The 26522-nt window shown below is 40.9% G+C and overlaps 1 protein-coding gene across 3 annotated transcripts in view; it reads left to right on the top strand.

Annotated features, from left to right (window-relative positions):
- PPP2R5E (protein phosphatase 2 regulatory subunit B'epsilon) overlaps window positions 1-26522 on the top strand; it is a 65673-nt gene that overhangs the window by 21999 nt on the left and 17152 nt on the right. For all 3 annotated transcript variants that reach the window (XM_088539602.1, XM_088539600.1, XM_088539601.1), the window contains exon 3: window positions 15748-15944. In XM_088539602.1, the coding sequence (XP_088395728.1) occupies window positions 15748-15944 (197 nt within the window). The remainder of the gene's footprint in view (window positions 1-15747; window positions 15945-26522) is intronic.

Below are 26522 nucleotides of genomic sequence, written 5' to 3'. Positions count from 1 at the left end.
CATCTGTTAGCCCGCATAGTCTAACCTTTGGACATGCAAAAAAGGTTAGAGGTTTAATTCATTATAAATTAAACATTTCTTCTAGTCATCAGTTTTGGGGTTTTATTTTTATTCCTTTTCAAATAGTTCTAGAATTCCTCTTTCTGCAGATTTCAGTGATATATATATTTTATTAAGTATTTTAAGAAAAAAATCTTTTAAGTTTAAAGGTTTAAAATCTTTTTTATTTTTATGACTTTTAAGGCTTAATGAGACCTTTAATAGGAACTTAGTACTCATAAGAAAAGGTGGGATGATCACTGAAGGGGGAAAACCAAGAGGAAGTTGTTGCTCGCATGTAGAATCAGGAAGGGAGGAGGAACTGGAAAGACCTGTTTATAGGGAGAGTTGGGTTATCAGCCTGCAGGGCCGGGGAGCTATCGCAGCTAGCCCGATACCGGAACCTGGCAGAAAAGCAGAGCTCTTTTAGCAAATTTATCCTGCCAAGGAGGAGGGAAATGCTACTGCACACACGCTGTTTCTGCTACCTGAGCTTGGTCTCATATCTAAACTGCTTTTTTCCCTCAAACTTTTTAACTCGGAGGATCTTGCTTAGTAATATGAAAAAAAAATATCAGGGATTGCAAAGATCAGGCACTGCTGAGTATTCTGTTACTGTGCGTTAGTGAGGATGTGAAGAAATGATGATAAACTTTTGCTCATGACTTTTTTCCTGAAGTATTTTATTTTACAAAAATACTTAATTTGTATTTTTGAAGGCTAACAAATCATAGAATCATAGAATGCTTAGGGTTGGAAGGGACCTCTAGAGGTCATCTAGTCCAACCCCCTGCACACGCAGGGTCACCTAGAGCACGTGGCACAGGACTGCATCCAAGCGGGTTTTGAAGATCTCCAGAGGAGACTCCACAACCTCTCTGGGCAGCCTGTTCCAGTGCTCTGTCACCCTCACTGTTAAGAAATTTTTCCTTAAGTTCCTTTGGAACTTTTGATGCTTAAGTTTCCAGCCATTTCCTCTAGTCCTATCAGTGGCCACCACTGAAAAGAGGCCAGCACCATCCTCTGCACTCCCTCCCTTGAGGTATTTATATACACTGATTAGATCCCCTCTCAGCCTTCTCTTCTCCAGGCTGAACAGGCCCAGCTCCCTCAGCCTCTCCTCGTAGGGCAGATGTTCCAGGCCCCTGATCATCCTTGTGGCCCTAGACTTGTTCACCATGTGGGCATTCAGCACTGGTTGAATCTCAAAGCTTGCAAAGGGTAAAGGGCAGGTGGGTTTGGAGGCAGTGCCCGATCCTGTGTCCGTGTTGGCATTTCCTTGTGCCTTCACCCACATGAAGACTCCTTCTCCAGCGCCTTGCTCACCTTGCTGTTTTCCCCTTAATTTCTCAAGGCGCCTTTTCCCATCTCCTCTGCCTTGCTGCACGCCGGCCTCGGCCCTGCGCTCGGGCAGCGGGAAGCTGTGCAGGAGGAGAGGACGGCCCGGGCGCCGCGCGGAGTGAGGCGCTCGGGAGAGCTCGTCCGTCACGGGCAGGCCCATCCGACACCGCCGTGGCCAAAACACCCTCCTGGGCAGGGGGCACTTGCGGGGCCAAGGCCGGGAGAAGTGCAGGGAGGATGCAGGGCTCTGGAGGTGAATCCCATGAGGAACTGAGCTGGGAGCGTCGCAGTGCTCGCACAGAGGTTGTCCCTGTGGAAGCCAGGGTTCCTCACTGCTCCTCGGGCACCAGGCAGCTGAACTCAGTTTAAGGAGGGGAAAAAAATAGCGGTATGCTTTTGCATATCATAATTTATTTGAGTTTTTCTTTGCCTTCTCCTGGCCTCAGTCTGGACCACAGTTGTGCACAACTGTACAGAACTGCTTCTTTAAACAAATAAGTAAACTTTCCTCTAATTTCGGAAGGAGAAGTAGGGGCTTGAAGTGGGGTAGATTGAAGTGGCGTTTCTCTGGGGAAGTGTTGCAGGCTGCTGTGAGACTTGGTGTGTTTTGGCAGGACCACATTGAAGGCAGATCCTTTTTTGCCTTCATTGCAAGTGAATAGGAGTTTCTTTTTCAAGGGCGTAGCAAAACCATCATCGAAACATCCAGCCTCTCATACGCAGAATAAATGATTTCAAGTTCTCTTGCGTCTGCATGGAAAAAGTACAGCACCATCTTACCAGATATTGTGTTCTCCAAAACATTCTTTAAAATATACACACACACACACACACACACACATATATACTATATATATATATACTCTCTCTCTATATATATTTATGACTGCCTTTTTAATGTTCCGGAGCTGAAGGCCCTTCCCTTTGCTCTTGGCAGCTTACACAGGCTTTCTGGGGTGGAACAGGATTTTTTTTTTTTTTTTTGTCCCAGTGAAGAGTTTTAATTCTGCCAGTATTTAACTGAATCCAGGATTACTACTCTGTCTAAAGCATTGCTTTTAGTTTTTACAGAGGATGCTTAGTTCATCTCATAGCTACATTCATGTTGTCAAAAATGCTTGATGTGTTTGTCTGCGGTGACTTCAGAATTTCTAGAGGGGATTCATTATGTTGGTATCAAATGATTGTGGCCTTCATTAGTAAAAACGAGTCTCATTCTAATTCTAAAATGTTAATTCTCTCATTTACATCCTGTACTTCTTCTGAATTAATGCTTTTTAAATACTCAGCATTTTTAAATACTCAACATTTGATTTGCCTTTCTAGAAGAATAATAAAGTATTACATTGACTGCAAAGTAAGATGCTTATTTAAATTTAGATTGCTTAGTTGTTTACTTTTCCCTGTGTTTTCCTAGTAAAGCTCCTTGACTGGTCTAGCTTTTGGAGGGTCTGTTTTTTTCATATCTGCCAATGTGGACAAACAGAAACAGAAGAGCTGGAAAGAAATTCTAATTTCTTAAACTTTACTTTACATTAGTAAGGTGATTAAGAGGCCAAAAAAAAGGACATTCAAATGGTTAGATAGTTCAGATGTATATAAAAAAGAAGTCTGTGGAAAAACACCTGTTTCAAAAGTGGTTGCTTGTATTTCCGATTTTCTCTAGCTGTTTCACTCATAAAAAACTGCATGGATTTTCTGTCATTTCTTTTGAGTAACTCCTAACAGGTTTACGAATTTGTCTGGGTAGCACATGCCAAAAACACCTGGTGAATAAACAGAACAGCTGCTACTTAGTGCTGCAGCTATCTACGAGTTTAAGTAGTGCCTTGTCAGTGGGTTCTAGAACTTCAAGTGCATAAAGCTCTGGTGCAAGAAGGTCATTACTTTAAAAAGTAGTGTGTGAAGTTGCTACAGAATATTACAGAGCATTGCACGGGACTCATTGTTTATGACTCATATTGCACATGAACAAATTCCCTGAAAGTTTTGTGGTTCAGAAGAAGTGCGAGTCTGAGGCTCCCAGATCACCCAGGCGGCAGCTCAGAAAGAGTTACTCAACTTGGTTACTTTTCCCGTTGTGACTAAGGGCCCAATTAGCAGCATCCGGAGTAAGACTGCAGCCTAGGTAAAAATAGCTGGCATTTGGCGAAGTGGGGGCCGTTTTGGAGACGGTCTTCGGCTACAGAGCGAGAGGAGCAACACAAAAGAGGCGAGCTGCTGAACGGAGCCTTGCAGACATGGTTGAGAGGGACCTCAGGAACAGGCGAGAGGTACGAGTGGCCCAGAGAAACGGCAGGAATTAATACAAAATCCGACCCTCAAACTTGGGTTCTCCTGCTTGCTGCAGAAGGAACGTCTGAGCTGGGTTCTTCCCTCCTTGCTCACGAGAGGGGTAATGCTGGCATTGATACCAAAATGAAACAAGCTGTCACATGCTCTAAAGGGCAAGGAGTGAGTATAAAGCCTGCTGGATTTTGGATGTTACTTTCAGGACTGACCCTTCAGTGCTTTTGCCAGAGGAAGGAGTGATGCCCACAGAAGTGCTCCTGCAGCAGGTTTGCTGGAAGGGGATCAGTTGACTTCTGTGTGAATCCCTGAGACCAAAGAACTGAGTGGTCTTCCAGCAACAGCGAGGTGAACCTGATGCTGGGGGATTGTACTTTGCAGTTATAACTTCGTCGTGTGGCTGCACCGGTTTCCACAGTCCTGTGTTATTTCTGTAGGATGCTGAAGCTGCTATAGGTTGGTATAGTTTAAAACTCTTTTGTTCTTGGCTGACCTAGTTTGAGTGTACAGTGGCTATAGGGTTGAGAAAAGGCCATCTGTGTATGTGCCCACTGATAGAGCCTGAACGTAGTGGTAAGAGGATGCAGGATGCTGTCTGTGCCTCCTGTTGATAAACTTTGCTCCAGTGGAGGTGCTTAAATACTCATTTAAAATTGTAAATGGCATGTTCTGTTTGTAATATTATTTAATAATGTATTAGTGAATTTGATATTTCATGAAGAAGTTGAAGGTAATTTTACATTGACGTAATTTTACATTGAGGTAAAGTTGGAGTATATTTATAGTTTTCTGTTATAGATATATAACTTCTGTTATAGTTTTTCTGTTTGTTTTTTAATTTTTATTTTATATATATATATATATATATATATATATATATACAGAGCATGCAGGTAAGTCTAGAGTTCTTCCTGCTGCTCTGAGAATGAATCTGCTACATCCCCAAACCTGTGAGCAAGCGAGAGAATGTGTGGTATCTGTTCATATGGCCACATACAAAGCACGTTTGCTCAACTATACATGTTTTCTTGATCAGTGCTCTGTAGCTGCAAAGACACTGTAAAATGCCTTTTAAAAATTATGGTAATTCACTAGCACTGTTTTTGAACGACTTCACTTGTGAAGGGGCACTTTCAGACTTCTTATATGACTAGGTCTGTAAAATACACTTTCCTGCTGAGTTTCTTCTTCATTAATTTTTAGTGGAATATATTAACTGCTGAGATTCCTTTTCATGATTAGCAAGCAGTGAGCTTGCTGACGGTGAGCGCAGTGGCATCTCGCCCCCAGTAAACTCGTGCAACACTCGGACTACAGGAAGGGCAGTGGTACCTGAAGATGACGTTTACAACCAGCTGAGGGTCCATCTTGTTGATAATCCAATTTCTGTCTGATCTTCAATATAAAAGCAACTTCACTACAGAATATTTTGGAAGGAGATAGAGAGTAGCAGTTGAAAAGCAATGCTTGGTAATGACAGAGGAAAGATTTTAATTATATTTAACTAAATGAACCAGTTATGCTGTGTTAAATGTAATAATTTAAACTAGTAAAGTTTTGCCGAGTGACTTTTGATATGCAGCGAAGTGCTATCTTTGGTTTAGTTTTGGTTGTGTGGTATCCTTACCTGTGTAGTTTTATAATGTCTTGTACTTGCTTATGGATCTTAAAAAGTTTTATAATAATGAATTGTTATTTGGAATGGGTCAATTATTTGCTGAGTGCTGGTTATATTGCAGAGGGGTTAAATAATCTCTAGGGAAATTCACTTCAGATGCCAGGGCCCAGTGATTGTCAGATACATTTGCCTGGGTGATAGCGGCGTTTCTCAGGGACCAGAGACGCAGTGATTGACATACAGGCCCGCAGGCAGGTGTGTTCTGTGGAAATAAACTTCGGTTTTTATTATTTAGCACTTTCTGAAGAGGTTAGAAGTAAAGATAATAAGAAAAAGCTTCCATGTGTGTTATGGTAATGCAAGGCTTTGATAAGAGTGTTTGTTTAGACAGATACAGATATTCATAAATGAAGTCTTTGCTCTCTAGAACTACATTTTTTAAAGGACTAGTTTATATTTTTCATATAATGATAATGCCAATAACATAAATTACCCAGCATAATGCAAAATAACTTGGCTGATTATTGGGGAATATTGCATATTAGTGAAGATGATGAATGTTGTGTTTTCTCTCTCTTGTGGGATTGCTGCACATCTTCAACAACCTAAAGAGGATTGCCGTAGAAATGATCCTCTGGGGATATACTTTTGGGTACCAGTGGATGTGGAGTACTCTACAAAAATTGCAAAAGCAAAATGAAATACTGACCGAGATTTGTTGTTTGTTTGTTTTTCTCATTCAGACAGATTGACTAGGCTTGGCAATACGTGAAAGAGCATTCCCTTAATTAACAGCCTGGCTAATTGAACTTATTGCCATAAGGTACTGAATCACATAGTCTGAGCCTCAGAGCTCGCCACGTCTGAAGAGCAGCTGGTTGAGCCTGACTGCTCGCAAGCCTTGTGCAAGGGCAGGGGCTCACAGAGGGACTGATGTGGCAACCACCTTTCTTGAAAAGCAAGCTGTGCGGTTGCTTGTGGATGCAGCGTCCTCACAGAGCAGCCCTGAGCGCTGCTTTCCAGGTTCTCTGTTCCCAAGGAAGTGTGAGCTTCATGTGTAGGTCGGGATGGGCCTTCAGCTTTTCCTGGGTTTTGACCCGCTCCTCTGGGACGTGTGAGGTTTACGTGGTCGGTGCCTGGGAAACGCAACTCCCTAGTGAAGTGTTCCCAAGGGACACGCTGCCACGTCTCCTCCCTACTTGTACCCCGGCTTGGTTTTGATAGAACGCTGGATCTGGCCTGAGGTGGTAATTCCAATCTCAGAGAGCTCAATGGGAGGAATTTGTAGTATTTAAAAGACTAAATGAACAATCAAGTTCCAAACCAAGAATTTTGTGGGAACATGTGGAGGGAGAGGAAAGCTGTGTCGGTAAAGAAGCTTTTTGAGAGATCCTTTTGGGGCCTGCAGTATGCATTCTTTTGTCTTGCTTCCCCATTTTCCATCATAATGTTTAAAGTGTGTTTATTAAATCTTGTCCTTTTTCGTACACGAACACGACACCTTGTATTGTGTACTCCATTGCACACATTTCTCCCTCTGTGGAGAGAATGAGAAAGCAAACACATGATGGACAAATTGCTTAGTGCATTACTGGAAAGTGTTGGTAGACTACTTTGTTAAATTAGCAGAAATAGAATATGTTCTTGGCTAAAGATAGATGACTGTGCTACCAAATGACAAGAAATTAGGACCTATGTCTTTCGGAGTTCAATTAAACCATTCTTTATCTAAGCTTATGCTTTATATGTGTTTATATTATTCAGGTTAATAACTGCAAATTTTTCTTTCTTAATATTGGCCTCAGCTTTTGAACGGGTGGGTTTTATTTATAAAATAGCTCTCAATTACTTGGGATCATTGGTGAATGTAGTACTCAGTTGACTTTTGATATAAGCATCAGTATCAAGCAGAGTAGCTCTCCTAGTGCTTGTAACTGAGAGTATGTTTGGGTTTTCGGTGCTGTCAGTTCAATTCTTTGCAAGCATCTGAGTGCTTTTGAATACATTTCATAGGGCAAGTCAGCAGTCCTTTCGTGTGAACAAAATGAATATTGCAAATGTTGATTTGGGCGTGTAGTGGTTTCAGAGCACTTGAGAAGCAAGGTCTAATTTTTGCACTCTTCCAGGGAGCACATACAGCTACACAATTTTATCATGATTTCATTATGTACTTAACGTACCAAACAAATACATCCTAATGCAAGTCCTGAATTGCCTTGTGACTGCACTTAGAGAGAATAGTAGCTATAAGAACGCAATGTTATGTTTGTATTCTTATATTTGATAGTCATCAGAGAACAAACCCCTCTCATGTCATGTGGTAAAACAGAAAGGTTTTTGTGATCTGATGGGAACCTGACCAAGAGGATGGTGCTCCTGGAGACTGCCTGGAAAGAAAGATGGAACAAGTGGATTGGGACGGGGGGCATGAAGTTACTGCCCGACTGCCTGTGTCCCCTTACTTGGCTTTCAGAATTGGGGCAATCACTTGAAAGATGACATATCTGTGTTTGCACTGTCCTCTTGGCTCTGGTGTCTGTAATGTGTTTTAGGGCAGAGGAACTGAGCAAGTAGAAAGGAATTTGATTGTCAAATTCAGCCTGTTTTGCTTTTTGTTCTATTTGTAGTTTCGTCTTTTCAAATGAGAAAATCTCAAGTTTAATTTTGATGAAATATATCTTTTCCTGCAAGCCTATTTTGTGTTGGGCAGCAAATGATTTCAGCAATTATCAAATGGTCAATCTGGATAAGTAAAATTAAAACGACATATGAAGGTGCCCCACAGGACCAGCGTTTAGTCATCTCCTTCAGGAAACCAGGGCTGGGAAATGTTGCTAGAGAACATAGGAGGGAACACTGCTGTCAACCAGAAAATATTTGTGAAGAATCATTTATTTATTTATTTAGACAGAAACCTATTTTCTTCTTTTAAAAAGATTCCTAGAATATCGAAGTGTAGTCGCATTTCGAAGCTAAACATTAAAAATGCAGGGCAAAACTTGATGTTGTAATTTAAGTTGTTGGAAGATGTAGAGCAGGAGTCATTTAGAATGTGCTTGTTAGAGTCCAAGACCATGGAGTTAATGCAAACTCGTGTAGTACCAGAAGCAAAAGGTCACAGTAAGGTGGTACTTGGCCACAGCAACTACTGAACAAGTTACCCCAATGGAGATACCACGTACAGAGATGAAGCTAAATTGAATCAAATGAAGGTGGAAGGAGAGACAGCATCTTAGTTACTCATATTGGAGGGTCAAGAAGCCAAAGGACAAAGATATTTTTCTTGCAGTCTTGTATTTGTAGTGGGACATGCGGTTAAAATTTTGAGGACTTTCAGTTTTAGGGCATTTTTACACTTAAAATAATCCATTCCTTATTTCTTTTTCTCTTTGAGAACACTTTGAAAAGAAGCAGTTGGGTCTTTTCCCATGGTGAGGGGTTACCCAGAGGTGTGTGGCAAAGGTGCCCTCATCGTCCCTTCGGTACCTCAGCTCAGTGCCCCGAGTGACAGGAGAGTTATGGGCAGCAGCTCTCTGGTGACAGGTCAGCAAACCCGGTGACTTTGACTCATTTGAATGGAACTTTGCTTCTGTTTGGAAAGTGCAATTCTGTAATAACCTATTTAATACAAGTAGCACAAACTTTCTGAGTCAGTGTAAAAGAAACTTGAGTCAATTCAGGAAAATTGGCCACAATAAATCTCAGTGCTTCAGCAAAGTATTTTTGTCTTATTTGGGGATCTGATGCCACGTATTCCATTTAGGAAATGGAAATAACATTTATGTGTATATTTGCCAGCTCTTTTCTCTGCTTAAGAAACAAAAAAATCTCTAACCATTATTTTGGAAATGCTATTTTTTTTAAAAAAAAAATTCCTTTTTTTTTTTTTTTAAAAAAAAGGTGGGAATAGAAGGAAGGCAAACACAAAATCTGTGATCAACTCAGGGCCAAAAATAAGTTTGAATTTCATGTCAGGGCAGAACTCGCCCCAAATATTGTGGATGGTTATATGAAAGATGTTGTGGTTTGTCAGGAATCTCCAGATACACAGTAGCCTGATCGAATCCAGCCCCTAGCTGTCCTAACCACTGATTAATTCATTACTGTTTTCCTTGAACACTTGGGGTCCTCTTCTTTCCTTTTTAAAACATTCCCTCCTTTCCTTGTGTACCTTTTCCCCAGATATTTTTCCCTCCCCTCTTTTCCAAGTCCGCTTATGCCCTGCCTCACTCTGTTTCTCTTAGTCTAAAGCTTTCTGCTTGCTTTGGCTCTGCCTTCCTTGCATTCCCACTCGCTTCCCTTCTTCTCACAATATTCCCTGGCTCTTTTCCTTTCCTTCCACCTCTTCTGATTTTTATTTATTTATTTTTATTTTTTTAGTAAAACCTAGGATACATTGGGTGTTCCGTACGTGCTGGGAGGTGATATATCCACACTGCTGTTTTGCATTAACAGTCCTCCTGCAACAAGTGTGGGTGTTGAGTGTGGCTCTGCCTCATCGGTAGCTTTGGCAGATGAGCGTGTGCTTTCGGTCAGTGTCCAGAGTGGAAGATGACCATGTCATGGGTGATGGTGTTGGCACAGCTGGTGATTTTGTTGGTCATGGATTGACAAAAGCAGAGCCTAAAGGAGTCCCTCCCTCGCTATGGCTTCACCACGGTGCTTCTGGAGCAAGAGGCCTTCGCACGTGTACAGAGGCCTGAACCGCGTTCTGTCCCATGCCTAATGTGCAAGGAGGCAAAAAGTTTATTGGGAGTTTCCTAAACTTAAAAAAATAAGAAGTATAGTTTTAAAAACATCCTTTCTATTGTCATTTTAATTTTTTTATTGGCATTTTGCTTTTATTCTTGGCCTTTTGCTGAAGCAAAGAGCAGCCTTTATCTCTCTATTCTATGTAGAGACTGAAGTCCGTAAGATTTTTACATGTGTGAGGAAAGAAAGGATTGGTTTAATATATATATTTTTAAGGACAACTGTGCTGCCAAAATGTAGCACTGTGCATGTTTAAGTACATCTGTGAGAGGTATCCTTGGTTTCTTATAATTGCATTCCATACGCACTCAAATCAAACAAAGCATCTACGCTGCTTTTGGACTGCTCTGTTCAGACTGCCGAAATGATGCGTGTGGAAGAGCCCTGTGCAAAGGGTCAGGGAGTATCGTCACACAAGACGGGGAATCACGGGATCCGAAATCCCCAGGGAACTACCCGGGAGACTCTCTCTTGGTGACAGCTTCTTCAGTTTGATCAGGGAGGACTTTATGCTTGGGGAGAAAGTCTCAATTTTGTGATGGGCTTTCTGGAGAGACACTGACGATCAGAAAAAGCACTGGAGCTCATCCCTTGGAATATTGCTAACCATGGATTTTGAACGTGCTGGAAACATTAATATGCCAATGTGCGTATTTTTTTTTTTTGGTGTTCCCTCATGAAAGTCAGCTTGAGTTTGTCCCACTGTATTTATTGCTGGGTGAATAATGTCAGTGCTAGTTAGACTTCATACGTGTGGAACACAATGTCTAAATGCTGTCCTGCCTGCGTTAAGTGTAAGAAATGAGTTGGTGAAACAGCTTTCCAGAAAGCCCCTATTATTATACATGAAAGATCACTGACTCCAGAGTGCATTCATAGTATTGACAACCACTCATGGAAATTAAATGAATGAATCAGGATAGTGATTATTTTTCTGAAGAAGTGTGTGAAGAAGTGAGGGAAAGGATTTGTGCTTCTTGGACTCTTAAAACCAATATTCTTCTGTGAATAGTGTAGCCTCATGTGCATGTGTGATGGGCTGTGAGATATCTAAAGCTTTGAGCAGGATTTTGATAGAGGTTCTCTTCAATAGAGCATCTTGGAGAATACCAAAAAACAGAGTTTTTAATTAAAGTTTACAAATTGTGTCTGAATAAAACCTAAAAAGTTAGCTTCTTATAAATAGGAACTTCATAGTGATCCGTGAGGGCAGATGCAGAAATGGAGATGAATGCACAACTCTGCCTCCTTAGCCTATGCAGGTAGGTCCTTCCTTCCAAAGGTGATTGAATTTAACCTGGTGACAGGATAAATGTGGCAGAGACCTTCATCCATTCCCTGTGGTCACCAGAAATTTCTTTCAGACAACTTGCTTCTCCGGCCAGATTCCACCTGACGAGTCCCTCTTGCAGGAATACAGCACCGAGCTGGGAAAACGCACATCAAATAAATCCTGGCTCTCATCGTGTGTTTTGCTAGGCGGATGCTGAGTGTTCCAGATTTTCTTCCTTGCCATATGTCAGAAGTAACGTTGCAGATGTGCGTACAAAATGCGTATGAACTGGCAATCTTGAAGAAAGGGAAAAATAAAAAAGATTTTCAGATCTTTGGATGGTGGAAATTTAGCAAAAACTGCCTTTTGACCTGAAACCCGAGTCCATTGGATCTGAAGTCTGCTGACAAACTAGTTCTGGGATGCCAATTTCGTCACTGTTTGGCCATCCAGGAATAATTTTAATGCTCTGAGTAGCATGTTTGGTCCTCAGTTCGGTTCTCAGTGTGCATATCTGCAATTTTGGGCAAGAAAATCTGCATATGGAAAGTGGCCTGTTCTCTTTAAGCCACATACTGTTTGACCACTGTTAGGGAATACTGGGCTTTGGGGAGCCCTGGATTTGACTCGGCAAGACATTGCTGACTTTTGGGGTGTTGTGTTTTTTTTTTTTCTTTTTCTGAATTTTTCATTTTGTTATTTTAGAGCTTTAAAGGGACCAGGAGATTTTACTTAAGTAGCAATAGCATAATTCCAGGCTTGGAAAATATATGGAAGATAAATTGAAGCGGAATTGGGGAATTAAAACCTCATTAAATTGATAGGGAAACAATACAGGACACAATCTCTGTTGATGGGGAAGTAAATAACAAGGAGTTTCCTGATGTCTGAAGATTATAAGTAAGTTCTTAAACCAAATACAAGCAAAAAAAGTGTGTTAAACTCTGTCCTTCCGTTTGGATGTACTATTTTGATTTTAGTACATGCTTATATTTTTCATGTTTAACCAAATGCTGGCTATTTTTGCTAAAGTGCAAGATGATACTGCAAGTTTTTTATGCAAACTTTGTCTTCAAGCTAATTAATAGCAATAGTTTATATGCTGGATAGTTACTTTGGCAGCATTTTAGTAACAAATTTGTTATTAATAAGTGTTCTAAAGGCAAGTATTTGGGTGAAGGGTAGAATGGGCGGCATATCATGTTTTTACTTAACATTTTGTTTATAATCTGCAACATTTGTTGTGCGTCATTCTGATTCTAGGCCCTTTTCTCCTTTATGTCTGCAGTTGCATGACTTTCTTGCAGCTGCGGTGCTTATTTTCTGGGTTTATAGATACTTGCTCTCACTCATCTCTCCTTTGTATGTTCTGTGTGTATCAAAAACATTGCACTGGGTTTCAAATGGGCAAAAGGAAACCTGACTAGCCTTTTACCCTTAAAATTAACTTGTAAAGCAGATTTTTTTTTCCTGAAAATAAGGAGGTGAATTCCCACAGTCAACCAGGCAGAAGCCAGCTTTCCTTTAAATACAGTTTTTAGTAATATATTCTCTCATGTGCTCTGTATAGAAATCGACATGCCAGTTAATCATGCCATTTTGATTTTATTTGTAAAGAGTATTAAAGTATTCTCAATATATACACAGATTTATTACAACAGTTGCATGACTCCCTCTTCTTTTAACTGGGAGCAAATGCAATGGTAATATTGAAGGTTAATATTAAATAAAAAAATTGAAGGGGCTAAATGTTTAGCTGCTTGTTAAAACAAGAGTGAAAGGATGCAGAATTCATGGAAACTTCTGAGCATCTTTCTGCTGAGGTCATGGTGATTAGCTGGTTTTCATCAGTTAATTGTGAGTTGGGCATCATTCGCTGTATTAGATCTGTACCTCTGTGGAAGAGAGTTTAGAGGAATAGGGAAAAGACCCAGAACTGGTCTTTCTGGGAAGATTGACAAGATGGAATACGTCTTTTATTGATTTTTGCTGCCCTCTTCCCATGCTGTGTGTATTCTGTCCCTGCGTCCCCACAAAAACATTTATCCTCCAAGGCGTTTTCTGCTGGCAAGTAGGGAAGATGACGCTTTAGGTTTTACCCTGTTCCCAAGAGACTTTTGATTCTGAAGAATGATTAAAAATATTATTGCATGAAACTTCTTGCAAAATCACACTTTGCTTCGTAAAGAAGAGCAGACATGACCAGAGGAGTGTTTTGTTTTGTTCCTTTAGTGCTCATAGGTTGCTGTTAAGGCTGGCCTGGAATTCATCTCATATTCATATGGTAGTTTCTCTTGAGAAGAATTTAATTATATTTTTTATTTCTCTCCCCACACTCTTAGCTTTCTAAGGGGGGGGGCAGGGAAGCCTTAGGGTTTTATAAATTATTTTAATGCTTTAATTATTTTGTATTTAATGCTGATACAACCTTAAAATGGGCATAAACGCGAGCCCTTTTACTGTGGTGCAACTTCCTTTGAATTGAATCCCCATGGATTTCCATGTGAATTTTGCCTACATTTTTCTTTGAACAAGCTTTGTGTAGTGTATTCTTAGATGTACATACCTTGACAGCCAAAATGAAAAGCAAGCTATAGAAATCTTCAACATGTAAATGGCATCAGTAAAAACAAGGATGTCATATAAGTGCAATTTTTTGTTTGTGGAGTTAGATGGTGGATTACAGATAGCGTGAGAAAGAGCCTAAGTTATAATTAAACATAATACTCTTCTTGAAAAACAAACTGGAAAAGAGATGCAAGTGCAAATGTTTGGATTTGCAATGTTTCTTTTGGAGGAAATTGCTAACTACTTGTTAATTGTTAATTCCATAAAAGGGGATGCAGGTGAGTGGAGGAGAGGGCCGGGGATCCCCTGTGGGCTTTGGGCTGGGTAGTGCCGTAGACTGGAAGCTCCTGGAAGTGGCTTTTTCTTCGCTGGATGAGGACAAATGTAGCTGCTCTGAAGCATTGGTGTGTGTGGCTCAGTGAGTGAAGTGGCTTTGGGATGAGCCGTCTTCGATCCCTGCTGGTTTCCCAAAGGGAACTCGCCTCTGCGGGGCCACCTTCCTTGCATCTTCTGAGCCACGGATGGATAAAGCCTCTGGGAGTGTGGGATGGACAATTAAAAGGATGATGTGGTGTGGAATGTCACCACCACCCCACTTCTTTGCTTGGTTGCAGCTGCTACAGGGTTTAGCCTAATGAATGTGAGATTAGTGCGTGCTGCCTATATTGTCCATTAAACTTGTTCTTAGATCCTGTTCTTTGTGGAAGCAGTTTGATAACCCACTGAATCCTGTAACTGCCACGGTGCTGTAAGTGAAAGAAGGTTAAACATATGTTTGTGCTTTACCATGTCAGAACAAAAAGCACAGAGAATATTTATTTGTACTGCAATCCATATTTATTCATTTCAGTGGTGAAGCAATGTGAGGAGTGGATGTGTAGTGTCTCAGGGTCCTCACGTTTCCATCAGTACTTTTTAAAATTACATTTTTATACGATGGCCTTGCAATAGTTCACAGATCTTTCAGACTTGAAATTAATACCTGTTTTGTACGTGGTTTTAATTAAAACAGGCTCAGGTCTTTTATCCTTAAAACTACTGAAAAATTTGTCAGCTTCTGGTGTTTGCCATGTATTCCTAACTCAACAAACCCTGTACCTCTTGTTGGCTTTTATGGTAGCATGTACAAGTCTTAAGAAATAAAAGAATTTAGAAAACAGAGATAAAAACAAAAACAAGAAGAAAAAGACAAGGCAAGTAGTACTATCTGTTTACTGTATTGGTCAAACACATACTGTTTTATGAGAAAATTTTGCTATTAATACATATTTATGTAATAGAGCAGGAAATTCACATTGTGTTTTAAAAAAATTACACTTGATTTTATTACAGAAATAATCAGCATGGTCGTAAGCACTGAGACCTCAAACTTGTTTGCGAAATATAGTTTAAATGCATGTATTCATATAGAGTCGTAAGTGATGCGGTATTTTTGGAAATATAATTTAATAAAGCTTGATATATCTGACAGTTCTTTCTTCCTTCTCCAGGGTATATGTTAACAACGGCTCTTATCCTGGGTGGAAGCTGATGAATGTCAGCTCCCAGGGAAATTAGTGGTGTTTTCTAGAATCAAGACTTAAGTATGGTTGCATTTGTGTTCTGTACCTAAGCCTGGCGTTTTTTCGGAGAACCTTATTTTCTTAAGAACATATATTTAAATCACCGCTATGCCATGATGATGATGATCAAGATCTCATACAGTAAATAACAGTAGATTCCTGTACAGGGGTTCATTTGTTACTCTGAGCTGTGTTTTAGAAAACTGTATGAATGCTGATTTCCTTTGAAACTGATCTTCAAAAAGAATTCCTGTTTTATATAAAGAGATGCCAGACTCACAAAGCTTTCCTTTCTTGTTCCATAGACGTTCCATCTTCAGAGCAGCCTGAACTGTTCCTAAAGAAACTTCAACAGTGCTGTGTCATTTTTGACTTCATGGACACGCTTTCAGACCTTAAAATGAAAGAATACAAGCGCTCCACTCTTAATGAACTGGTGGACTACATTACAATAAGCAGAGGCTGTTTGACAGAGCAGACTTACCCCGAAGTAGTTAGAATGGTGAGTTTTCTTCTTTCTCGTGGTCTCTTTAAATCCACTTGCAATTCCAATTATGTGTTGTGAGCCAAATTGAAACCTGGAGTAGGTGGATTAAATGAGGCCTTTGGTTTGTATTTTCTGCTAGACATCACTTGGGGATAATCCTCCAAAGAGGAAAATACTAATTTTTATGTACACTTAATTAAAGTCAAGTAGATGATGGATGTTGTAGTACCAGAAATGTATGAAAGGAAGCCTGGGTTGTTTCTTCATAGAGAAATCCATAGAGCAGCCTTAAAATTGGAGATTTTTTTTTTTTTAATTCCCTCAAGTATAAACAATGGAATAAATTTTAGAAGTTTCTTTTTTCCTTTGGATTTTATCCAGCATTTTGAGGGTGTATTGAAGCTCTGTGAGAGCTCTAAGTATGTAAAGCTGACTGTTTTTAAATAATAAATGGTAAAAATATTGCGCAGATGTGAAAATTTCGAAGTTGTATTCTGTTGATTCCTAGCGGCTGCAGTTAGAGAGTCAGCAAGATCAGTCAATAATACTGCCATACCTTGTATTTGTAAATTGTCATAGTGTTTTCAGTGTAAAAATGAAGCCAGCACCAGATGCTGTGTTGTGAAGAATATTCACTGCAAATGGCAAGAACTTGCAAGATTGCACTGCTGTAAAATGTTTATACTACCATATGGCAGTATAACCTGTTATCTGAATCTGTTAAGAGTTAAATATATATTTGATAATGATGTTTTTCCAGTGGTACTGTGTGGTCATGGAACCCACTAACTGCCTGCTGTATGAAACATGAATATTTTTCACTAGCTTGCACTGTGTTATATACTCTCCTTATTTCTTTTCTGACACACAGATACGTGATGTATTGCTTATCTGTAATATTTAAAAATAGCTGAAAAATTGTGACAGACTAGTCAAGCAGCTAACAGTGAAGAAAAACAGAATTAAGGGTGCTTGGAAGAATCTCAGTATGGCTTCTAACTGTGTATGCATCCTCATAAAGTCTATAATTATGTGGCCAGATTCTCCCTTCTCTCCTTTTCCCTCTTTTTCCCCTCCTGTACTGGACCAGTCGGAATGAACCGCTCTTCCCCCTGTTGTTATTTTTCCAGCGTGGGGACACGTTGGTTCTGAGTGCTGAGTTTCGAGCATCCTCCTGACCTGTTCTGCTCGGTGCTGTGCTGTAGCATCACCTTAGCACTGCGTAGGCAGGACATGTAACTTCATCAAAACTGGTTGCATTGCTTTTTGTGTCTCAATATTCAGGTTTACTCTCTCTTTAACTTTGTTTATAGCTGTTCACTGTAGCAATGTGGGTAGAATCCAGGCTCTGCAGATCAGTGCTGTGTGAAGTTGTCAGAAAATGAGATCATTGGATCTGTAGCTGCTCGGGAAGATTGATTTGAACCATGAATCATAACCTGTGAATCTCATCGTGAACTGTGGGACTCGAGCCCCTTTTGCTGCCATGTCCTGCTCTCCCTGCAGCCCTGCGTATTGAAGCACAAGAGTGTTTTTATCTTTGGGAAATGAAGCATTGCCTAAATTGTTTGAGTAGGAATAGTGGTATAAATAATTCACTTCAGAGGTTTGTAACTGCAGTGTGTGGTAGTAGTTGGAAGCGAAGATGCAGTGTGAATTTTTTTTGGTGGATTTCGCAGGTACTTGCTAGTAGAGATTCAGGAATTTCTGGTTTCAGCCTCTTCATCTCTGATGGGAAAGTGGCCTGTCTTGGTGTCCCCTCTGTTGCCCTGGCCCTGTCATTGCATCATTCCTCAACCCCGTTTTCTCAGACTTTATACTTGGGCTCCAAGCTACTCATTGTGGAAGTACTTAAGTTTTTATCTACCTAAGACCCTTATTTAGCTGTTCAGTGACCCAGGGCTGTCAAGAGAAGCAATTGCAGGGCAAATCATGGCCAAAATTATGGGTGTCATTGGAAAGGGCCTTATTAGAGCTAATGTCCTGGTGTCCTGGCCAAACTTGCACAGATTTTGATCAAGTACTGCTTTGATTCCCCTGCTAAATCTCAGTCCTCTTGTCAAAGTAGAAGCATTTTAGTCTTCTGCAAAACAGTGGTATTTTTTGTTGTTGTTGTTGTTTTTTTTTTAATCAAGTAGTACATAAGTAATTAGAGAATTGTACACATTTTTTTCCTAAGAAATTTTCTGAGAAATGACCAATATGCTGCTTTTTTATTTATTAGATTTCTAAGGAGCTGTAGCCTGCAACAGACAACCTCAGTTTTGATGAGCATGCGAGCTATTGAATAAATGCTTTAAAAAGAGAGAAACTGGAGTACCGTAATGGTGCATATTGCAGCCTGTGATGTTTTAATGTCCCTGCTCTTGCAAAAAATGCTTTGGTGGTTGTATTCTATGTGAGCAGGATGCTTTGCTCTACTATTGAACTCATGTGGGTGAATCCATGGTTAATGCATGAGTGATTCCTGTCACTCATCCCGGGGAATGTTAATGCAGTAGTTATGCCGAGCTGCATCATCAGAGGTTTTGTCTGCTGCAGGTGTTTAGTATTTTACAGGTAGGCTATCTGGTAAAAGTGCTCTTTTTACATCCTGTTTAGTATAAAAAAGCAAGAATTTTCTAATACCTTTGAGTGCTGTTCATGCGGGAAGGAAAGGTAAAATTCCAAGTATTATATAAAATAATCTTTCACTGCATATTGCCTGGCCAGCAGAAAGCTTTTGTCTACTTCAGGGACAGCAAGTCGCTGCTGTTGGAGAGAAGGTATGGCATTAGGTTTAGCGTAGCTTGTTTTTTGCAGTAAGTGCATGTTCTTGTTTAACGCTGACTCGGGCTCATGCTCTTAAACTGTGACTTTACACGTTTGGCTTCCGAAGCCCGAGACTGGCTCTCCTGTGCAGCTGCCACCGTGATCTGCTTTGGAGGATTTTCCTCTAGGTCCCCAGCTGTGCTCACAAATGACCTGTCAAACTGACAAGCCCTGACCTGTCAAGATACAGAAGAAAGCAGTATTTATATTCTTACCAAATTGCTGCCTGCAAACACGTTGTCATGGGAGTGTTTTCTTTTTTTGAAGACCAGTATCTTAAAATTTGTCAAAATGAAGCACAAATGCTCTCTGTCCCCCTGGAAAGTCTCTTCGCTCTTACATTTAGCACTCGCTTTTAATCCCAGTTGGGACTTGGACATCCAGGAATTAATATTTTCTCTGTGACTCTTTGGGTCGTTGCAGTTTGGTGAAAGGAGGTGCTGAGTAAGGGAGAAAGCAGGGAGCTGTATTGCAGGCTGTGAAGTCTATTCACAGCACAGAAAAATGCATGCCAGGTTAAAGCTGGAATTTAAGAAATTACAGATATTTTTAAGGAAAATTAATGACTAGAGTGCATCCTTAATTATGTGAAATGTCAAATGATATTGATAGAGCAGCCTGCCTGTTTTAAAAAAATTCTGAAGTGCACCTGTACTAAAGTTTTCTGTTTATGGCCCAAAAGAAGTTTGTCTTTACTGATACTAGAATAGAAGAAGGTTGCCTATAAAATTCATTAGAAACCCTGAGAGTTTTAAAAAATGTTGTGGTGTTGTGATATAAATGGTAATCACTCATTTGGGTAACCAGAATAACTTGGCTCCCGAATCTTTTTACTAATCCTCATCCTGTTCCTAATATTATGCGGTTCTGTTTTGTGTCACTTAGTTATTTGTCAGAATGTTATTTGCTTCTTTCAAACCACACTCTTTAGCATGATATGCACATAACTGTTTGGCATGTTATTGGTTATTAAAAAACAATAAAATCGAATTTACTAATGGCCACCCAAGCAAGCTCCGTGTGGCCTCGCCAGTATTATCAATCTCATTTGCTGGGATTGGTGTTAATGGACATAATGGGCACATTTATTCCGGAGGGTTTTGCACAGTGCTCCGCCCTGCACTTCGGGTGTGTTGTTCAGAAGGGCACATCACACTCCCTAGAATTAGGCTGGTCTTAGGAAAAAAGGCCCTTGCCGATTAAAACACGCTCTGCTTAGGAGGAAATGCCAGTAATAGGACTTTACAAGCAAATCATCAGAGCTTTAATCTAAAATTTGCTACTGTCTGAGCAAAATGTGGATGCTAAAACTAATGATGCTGATTTTGCTGGTAGATTAAGTGCTGGCAGTTGAATGAAATGAATGTTTGCTGTTATCTGCAGTACCCGGCAGGATGTGTGTAGTGGAGCTTTTGGGGTTTTCTGGGGATTAAGGCATAGATGGAGGAAACTGCTTTCTTTTAAATAGAAGATCAAACGGATGAGAGGGTGGAAAATTGGCAGGCTCTTCAACTGCAAAACCTGGGTGAATTTCTTTCTGGTGAGCATCATTCCAGCTCCCCTACTTGCTTCGTCAGATACTATAAAATCTGAACCCCAGATGTTGTGTTCATTCCACAACCAAGGGATGAACCAGCTTATAAGAGATTGCTAATGAAATGCTTTTGAAATACACCTTTTAGAGTGGAATATTACTCCTCTTTTCTCTATTTTAAGTGCAGAAATGTCTATAGCTTCCTATAGTCCTTCTCTTCCGTAACGAAAAGTCAAGTAAAATAAAGCTAGAATCTCTCTAGCCAAACTCAAACATATTAGATGTTTTGGGTCTCAGAAGCTGTGTTGCTCAACACAGCCAGAAAAAAAAGCTTGGTATACGTGAATGCCCAGATAAACATCCCAAATTACTTTAAAATATGATGTTCAGATTCTTCTCTGACTGAGATCTACAGAGATTGTTTTCCTTTTACTCTAGGTTTCTCTCAAAAAATAAAAGTCAAAATTTGGATTTTCTCAAAAAATAAAAGTTGAAATTTGGATACAGAGTTTGTTTGTGATGGACCTGTTAAACAGAAAAGAGCCTTGGTTTAAGCCACGATTTTTAAAAAATATGTAACAGACCCTTTTTTTAGGCTGAACGCTGATTGTTAGACTTTATGGGCGTTATGAATGTCTTATTTTCTGTAGCTTTGCTTATGACTAAGTACAACAGTGTACTTGCTAAATGTTCATCCTATTGAGATTTTTCATTTTAAAATGTTACTGGAGAGACATTTTTATGCAAGTCTACCCGTATTCAATCTTACCTATTTCTGCTTAAAAAAAGAATGTTGTGTATGTTCCTCTTAATTCAAACATGAGATTTAAGAATATACTCCTGAATGTCATTTTAAGTAAAATAAATACATACACCCTTCTAAGAAATGACAATTGCAAATTGAGAAATTTAAATAATTTCAGATATTCTGTGAAATATTATGAATTAATCTTAAAACTCATCTAGAAACCACCTGAAATACTCAAGTTGCGTGCTCCTTTGACCTAAAAAAATGAGTTTACCTCGGAAATCTCTGCCGTAGTGAGCAAACTCTCGAAGCGCACAGGCGTGGGGTAAAGTTACTTCATATTTTAAATTCTGCCCTCTTTTCTGTTTGAGGGGGTCACCAGAGCTGGAGAAGCAGACCTGCATGGCAATCTAACTTCTTTAATTTTTTTATGCAGTATTTCCAAATTCTCTATGGAGATTATCTACATTATTCTCATATTTTATACGCGTAGCTTGTATAAAATGCCCAGCCCCTGTTAAGGTAAGAGGCTCCGATGATCCGTGCTTCCTTCCAAAGAAGCCGTTTGCAGGCAGTTCCTTGTGCAGCAGTTATCTCTAGTATTTTTTCCCGACAGGCTGTAGTTCTGTTTATCTGTATCCCTTATTCCTCCTGCTGGTTAGAGGCCTTTCATTCATCAGACTTTATCTGCATAGCAGTGCAGGAACTCAGTATAAAGCAAAGCAGCCTGAAAAATATTAGTATTTGGAAGAAGCGCTTGTTTCCCTGCAGCTACAATATTTTTAGGGGATTTTCTCTCTCTCTCTCTTCCCCCCCCTCTTGCTCGCTTTGGCCATATTCTTAAATGCCATTTTTTTGGCATAGTGCTTGTATATAAGCACAGAGTGACTCTTCAGTCGGAGAGGGGGATGTTTTCTTTTTTTAATTAATTTATTTACTGGTTGTTTGTTTTGCTGTTCATTTTGGAGTTTGAGACAGTATTGGTTTTGTGATACTGTCTGGACTTGCTCAAATTCATGTCTTGGCTTTCGTGGGACTGATGCCTGCTCTGGAAATGAGGGGGCTCTTTCCATCAGTGCTGTATCCCTGATGTGCCCAAGAATTATAGCTCTGGAGTATCTTGATTGATTGATTTTTAAACTCCATTGCCTAGAAATAGCTGGACGCACATCACATAAATACCTGGCTCACTGGCGCGTCCGGACGGAGTTATGTGGAGTTATGGAGGGAGTTGCTGGTGGGAACCATCGGGCCCAGGTCAGTGGGAGCTGGAGTGGAATTTCAGAGCGGGCTCCATTCCGGGGGATCCCTAGGAAGTGGCTCCTCCCTCCGAAAGTTCATCCTGTGGCCACTGAGCACTGAGCAGCCCCGTTGGGTTCTGGTGGGGCAGCCCAGGGCCTCCCCTTGCCCCTCACAAGGCTGGAAGGTGCCGCTCCACCGGGTCGTGGCAAGTGCAGCAACCCCTGGGGTAGAGCTAAGGTTTTGCAGGTTATTGATTAAATTCGTCGATGGCCTGAAGGTCAAGGGAAGATGAAGAGGACTGGCTTTTGTTTCGGTGACCAGGATTTTTGACTGTGTTCCCAGTGCGACATATTTCATTTTAATGTAGCCAAGTTGAAAGTCGTGCTGCTGAGGGGAAAGAACACACATAATACCAAACTCTGGGAGACCAGACTTTGGTAAGCAACGATGCAGAGAAAGACTTGGACGTCGTGGATGATGGTCCTAATGTGCGTTTCTGATAGAGTGCACTGCTCCAAGAAGCTAGTGTTGATAACTGCAAAAGGCAATATCCAGAAAAAGAAGGGAAGTGTTCTGGCTTTTCATCTGTACCTCAAGGATTTAAGGGGTTGCGTATTCCCACGTAGGTGGGAACTCAAAGTAAGCTTGCAAAAATAATCTCAGATTTAAAAGAAAGAAGAAAAAAAAAAGGAAGAAAACCCCTTTTATCTGGCTTTAAGAGCTGCCTTCCATTTAGTAACAAAGAGGTTGAGAGGTGTTGAGGGAGAGAGAGTGTGTGTATAAAAATTTGTATATGCGTGCAGAGTGCAAATGCATTTCTATATACAGATTTAGAAAGGGATCTTATAGATTAGGAAGAACCAGTGGAAATTAGACAAGCTCAACCTTGAAGCCAGAAGCAGTGCCCTAGTCAAACTGGTAGTTAAACTTCAGGGCAGGGGAGATGGTGGAATCATTTATAATCTTTAAGATAAAATTAGTGTTTTTTTTTTTTTTTTTTCTTGTTAGATGTACTTCAGTCACTCTTCTGGGAGCGATGTAATGGGATGGAGAGAGAGATTAGAGTTGAGTGACTGCAGTAGTCACTGCAGGCTCTAAAATATGTAAATCCGTGATTAAAAAAAGGGACACGTGAAGATGCACTTCAGAAGTCCAAGTGCAGTGTCTGTCTCGCCTGGCAGTGCCATCCCAGCCTCTTAGCGTGGCTTCGCATACGTTCCAGTTACTGAATATTGTTACCATATGTTGTGACAATACATCATAGTTGAAATATTGCTTAGATTCAGTTTCATATAGATGTGGGGTTTCTCTGAATGTTTCCAGGTACTGGTAATGGAAGAACAGGTACTCCCTGCGATTTGCTTGGGATGCATTTATCCTGGTTTTATTGGGATTTCAGCTTCCCTGTGTGTATGATGGTTTTCATTCCAGACTCCATGCAGGATGACTGTTACTGATTAAAGTCTTGCTTTGACCAGCGTGGAAAAGGAGCACTCGGGTGAAATGGGGTTGGTGAAACATTTTTGTTCAGATCTGTGCAGACCTTAGAGTTGATTCATTCCTTGTGGTCAACCCAGTCTGCCCCTGCATCACCTTTTTTTTTTTTTTTTTTTCCTCCTCCTCCCCATTTGTATGTTTTTAAAGAGTTATCATCCATTACTGAGTATTGTTTTCTTGGAAATTTTCCCAAAAAGGTTTTTGCCCTGCCTCTGGGTGGAGAAGCTGTACCTGGCTGCACATTGTGACAACCCCACATTGAGCACAGAAGCTTCTGGGCATTTCCCATTTAAACCAAATCATTTTGCCGTTTCCCCCTTGGTCTCGGGAGTTTGAGGTTTCATGACCGTGGGCAGATTTTAGCCATTTGCTAAAGCAGGTTCTCGCACCCGGGTTTTCAAATCCTGCCCGGGGAGGAGGCGGCTGCTTCTGGTGGGGACGGGCACATCCATCCGTAGTCATTTACGTTGGCTGTGGCAGAGAAACCACCAGGTCTGTGCCCGGGCTGGCAGGGAAGCCCTTCAGCGCGCTGATCCCAGAGGTCAGAAATAACTGGGGGTTTTGGCAGGCTGCTTGGGCTCGGAATGCGTGCCAGCTTCCCTAGGCGGCTGCTGCTTCCCGGATCCGGGCTGCCGGAGCAGCTGCACAGCTGGGCGCTGCGCACAGGGCTCAACTGGCTGCATTTCGGCCCCCTCTGGGAGCTCAGAAACAGCCGGGGCGGCCGATTTAACCAAGCACCCTGTGAACTGCTGCCGCACGCAGCCCAGCGCCTTTGGTGGGGATTGCTGCAACCATAACGGCAGGCAGTGGTCGTGGTGGCTTTTTAATTATGATTATCTTGGGATGTCCCTTAAAGATAACCTGCTTAGCCTCTTCTCTGGAGGGGAATAGCTGCATTTTAGCTCTGTATAGCTTTTCTTAATACAGAAAAGGAAAACTGAAGAGAACAAACTGTGTGCCAGCACTGTGCTTCAACTCGCTCTGCTTTTATCCCTCTGTGTTTATGCAACAAACTGCTTTTCAATTCCTTGAAGTTGCCGTGAGACTGGCCTTTTTGTTATGCATCCTCTTGTGAAATACTACTTTTGTTGGGAAGTTAAGATTCGGATGTCCGTGCTGGCACTTGACTATTTGTGGCTGCAACCTGTACAAAACTTGGATTGGCTTAATTGGAATCTTGGAGGGATTTGTCTTCATTTGTCTGAGAGAAGGAGAAGCTAAATGAACCTCATTCTTCTCATTCTTACCCTTTCAGATTGTGCTTCTGCCGCACTCAGGCTTTGGTATTCGTTCTGGGAGTTTTAAAATATGAATAAATGATAAATGCTTATGTCTTTTCAGATGTTTTGGTATGAATTTCATTAGCTAATTTATTTAAATTTGCTGAAGAATTATTTTCCTTGTTTCAAATGAATTTTAAAGCAGAAAAAAATAGCTGCATGTTGCTTATGGGACTGTTCCCGGTTTTGGGCCAAATCTGGAGAAAGGTAGAACTTGTGAATGTGAAATGTTAAATGCTTGAATAAGTATTGCAGTATTCCAGATGTTCGGATCCACAGCACCAACAAATTCCCCCCTTCTCCCTCCTCGTTTTTTGTTTTTATTTGGGAGTTTGGGAGTCCTCTGGGCTTTCTTCCTTCTAAACAGCTCTGAGCTTCTTAAAACTGGTCCTGTTAAAGCTGATTGCTGTCCTCTTCTACCTGTTTTTTAAGGTAAGTTAGCAGAAGAGAAGCTGGGAGATCCTTGGGGAAAGGCAGGCTGTGTTGCGTGGGCGTTCCTGGAACAAATGTTTGACTTATCCTGGTGACACCAGAAATGTCTTTTCATGGAAGGGTGTTTAATGGAAGTGAATGAATAGAGGGAAAAAAATGGGAAAATTGGGAAAGACTCCTAACAAATACTAGCAGTCACTTGGCAAGTGTGCATTTAGGGCAAGTAAATGTAGTATCTATTAGCACATGCTGCTAAGTGCCCTATTTATGAGGGTTGAAAACCACGTGGCTTGAAAACAAGGTTTACATATGCAGTGAGGGCTTCTCTAAAAGCGTGTCTTAGTGTAACACTGTAGTAAAATGCACCCTCTTGTGGCAAGAAGAAAAATGTCCAAGCAGAAACCTGTCTGACTTGCGTTTTTTTCCATGCTCACCACTTTACCCTCATTTATTCTTCATTGAGCTGCTATTTTTGCCTTTCTCCTGTGCTCACTGGTGTATGCACCGCATGCACTTTCCTGCTGTTTTAGAGCAGCGCATTATCTGAAATAAAAGTCTGGATAAAGAAATAAGTGTTATAGACTATGCTGACTTGCTTCATTACTTCAGTTTATCCAAAGACTAAGAAGAAAGCAATAGGGATCATCTACAGACTGGATTAGGAAGGAACATCCTACGCTTCCCACCTGTGGGATTAACCAGCTTGGAGCTGGGTTAAGCAGCGTAGCAGTGTGCAAGGAAGGCACAACATCACCTTCAAAGTGCACAAAAAGCCCCACAGAGGGTTTGCACTTCATCAGATTTGCTGCTGAGAAGCTGCACACTCTGTTCAGCAGGATGATTAACCCAGGGAAGCCCTTCAGCTCAGCCTTCCCTCGTAGCACCAGCCTCACCGCACCGAGCAGTCTCCACAAAGCACCTCTGAACAAGGTTAAGCAAAGCCAACCCATTGCAAAATAAAGTATGGGATAAGTAACAAGCAAATATTATTTGTTGCTTTCATTTAGTACCAAATCCTGTAGTCGGCGTGAGGTGTCCAGGCGCGTAAA

The sequence above is a fragment of the Tinamus guttatus genome, unplaced genomic scaffold (genome assembly GCF_059628265.1).
Source record: "Tinamus guttatus ecotype Peru unplaced genomic scaffold, ASM5962826v1 Tinamus_guttatus_pri_ptg000048l, whole genome shotgun sequence".
Taxonomy (NCBI): Eukaryota; Metazoa; Chordata; class Aves; order Tinamiformes; family Tinamidae; genus Tinamus; species Tinamus guttatus.
This window is presented reverse-complemented; position numbering and strand designations above follow the sequence as displayed.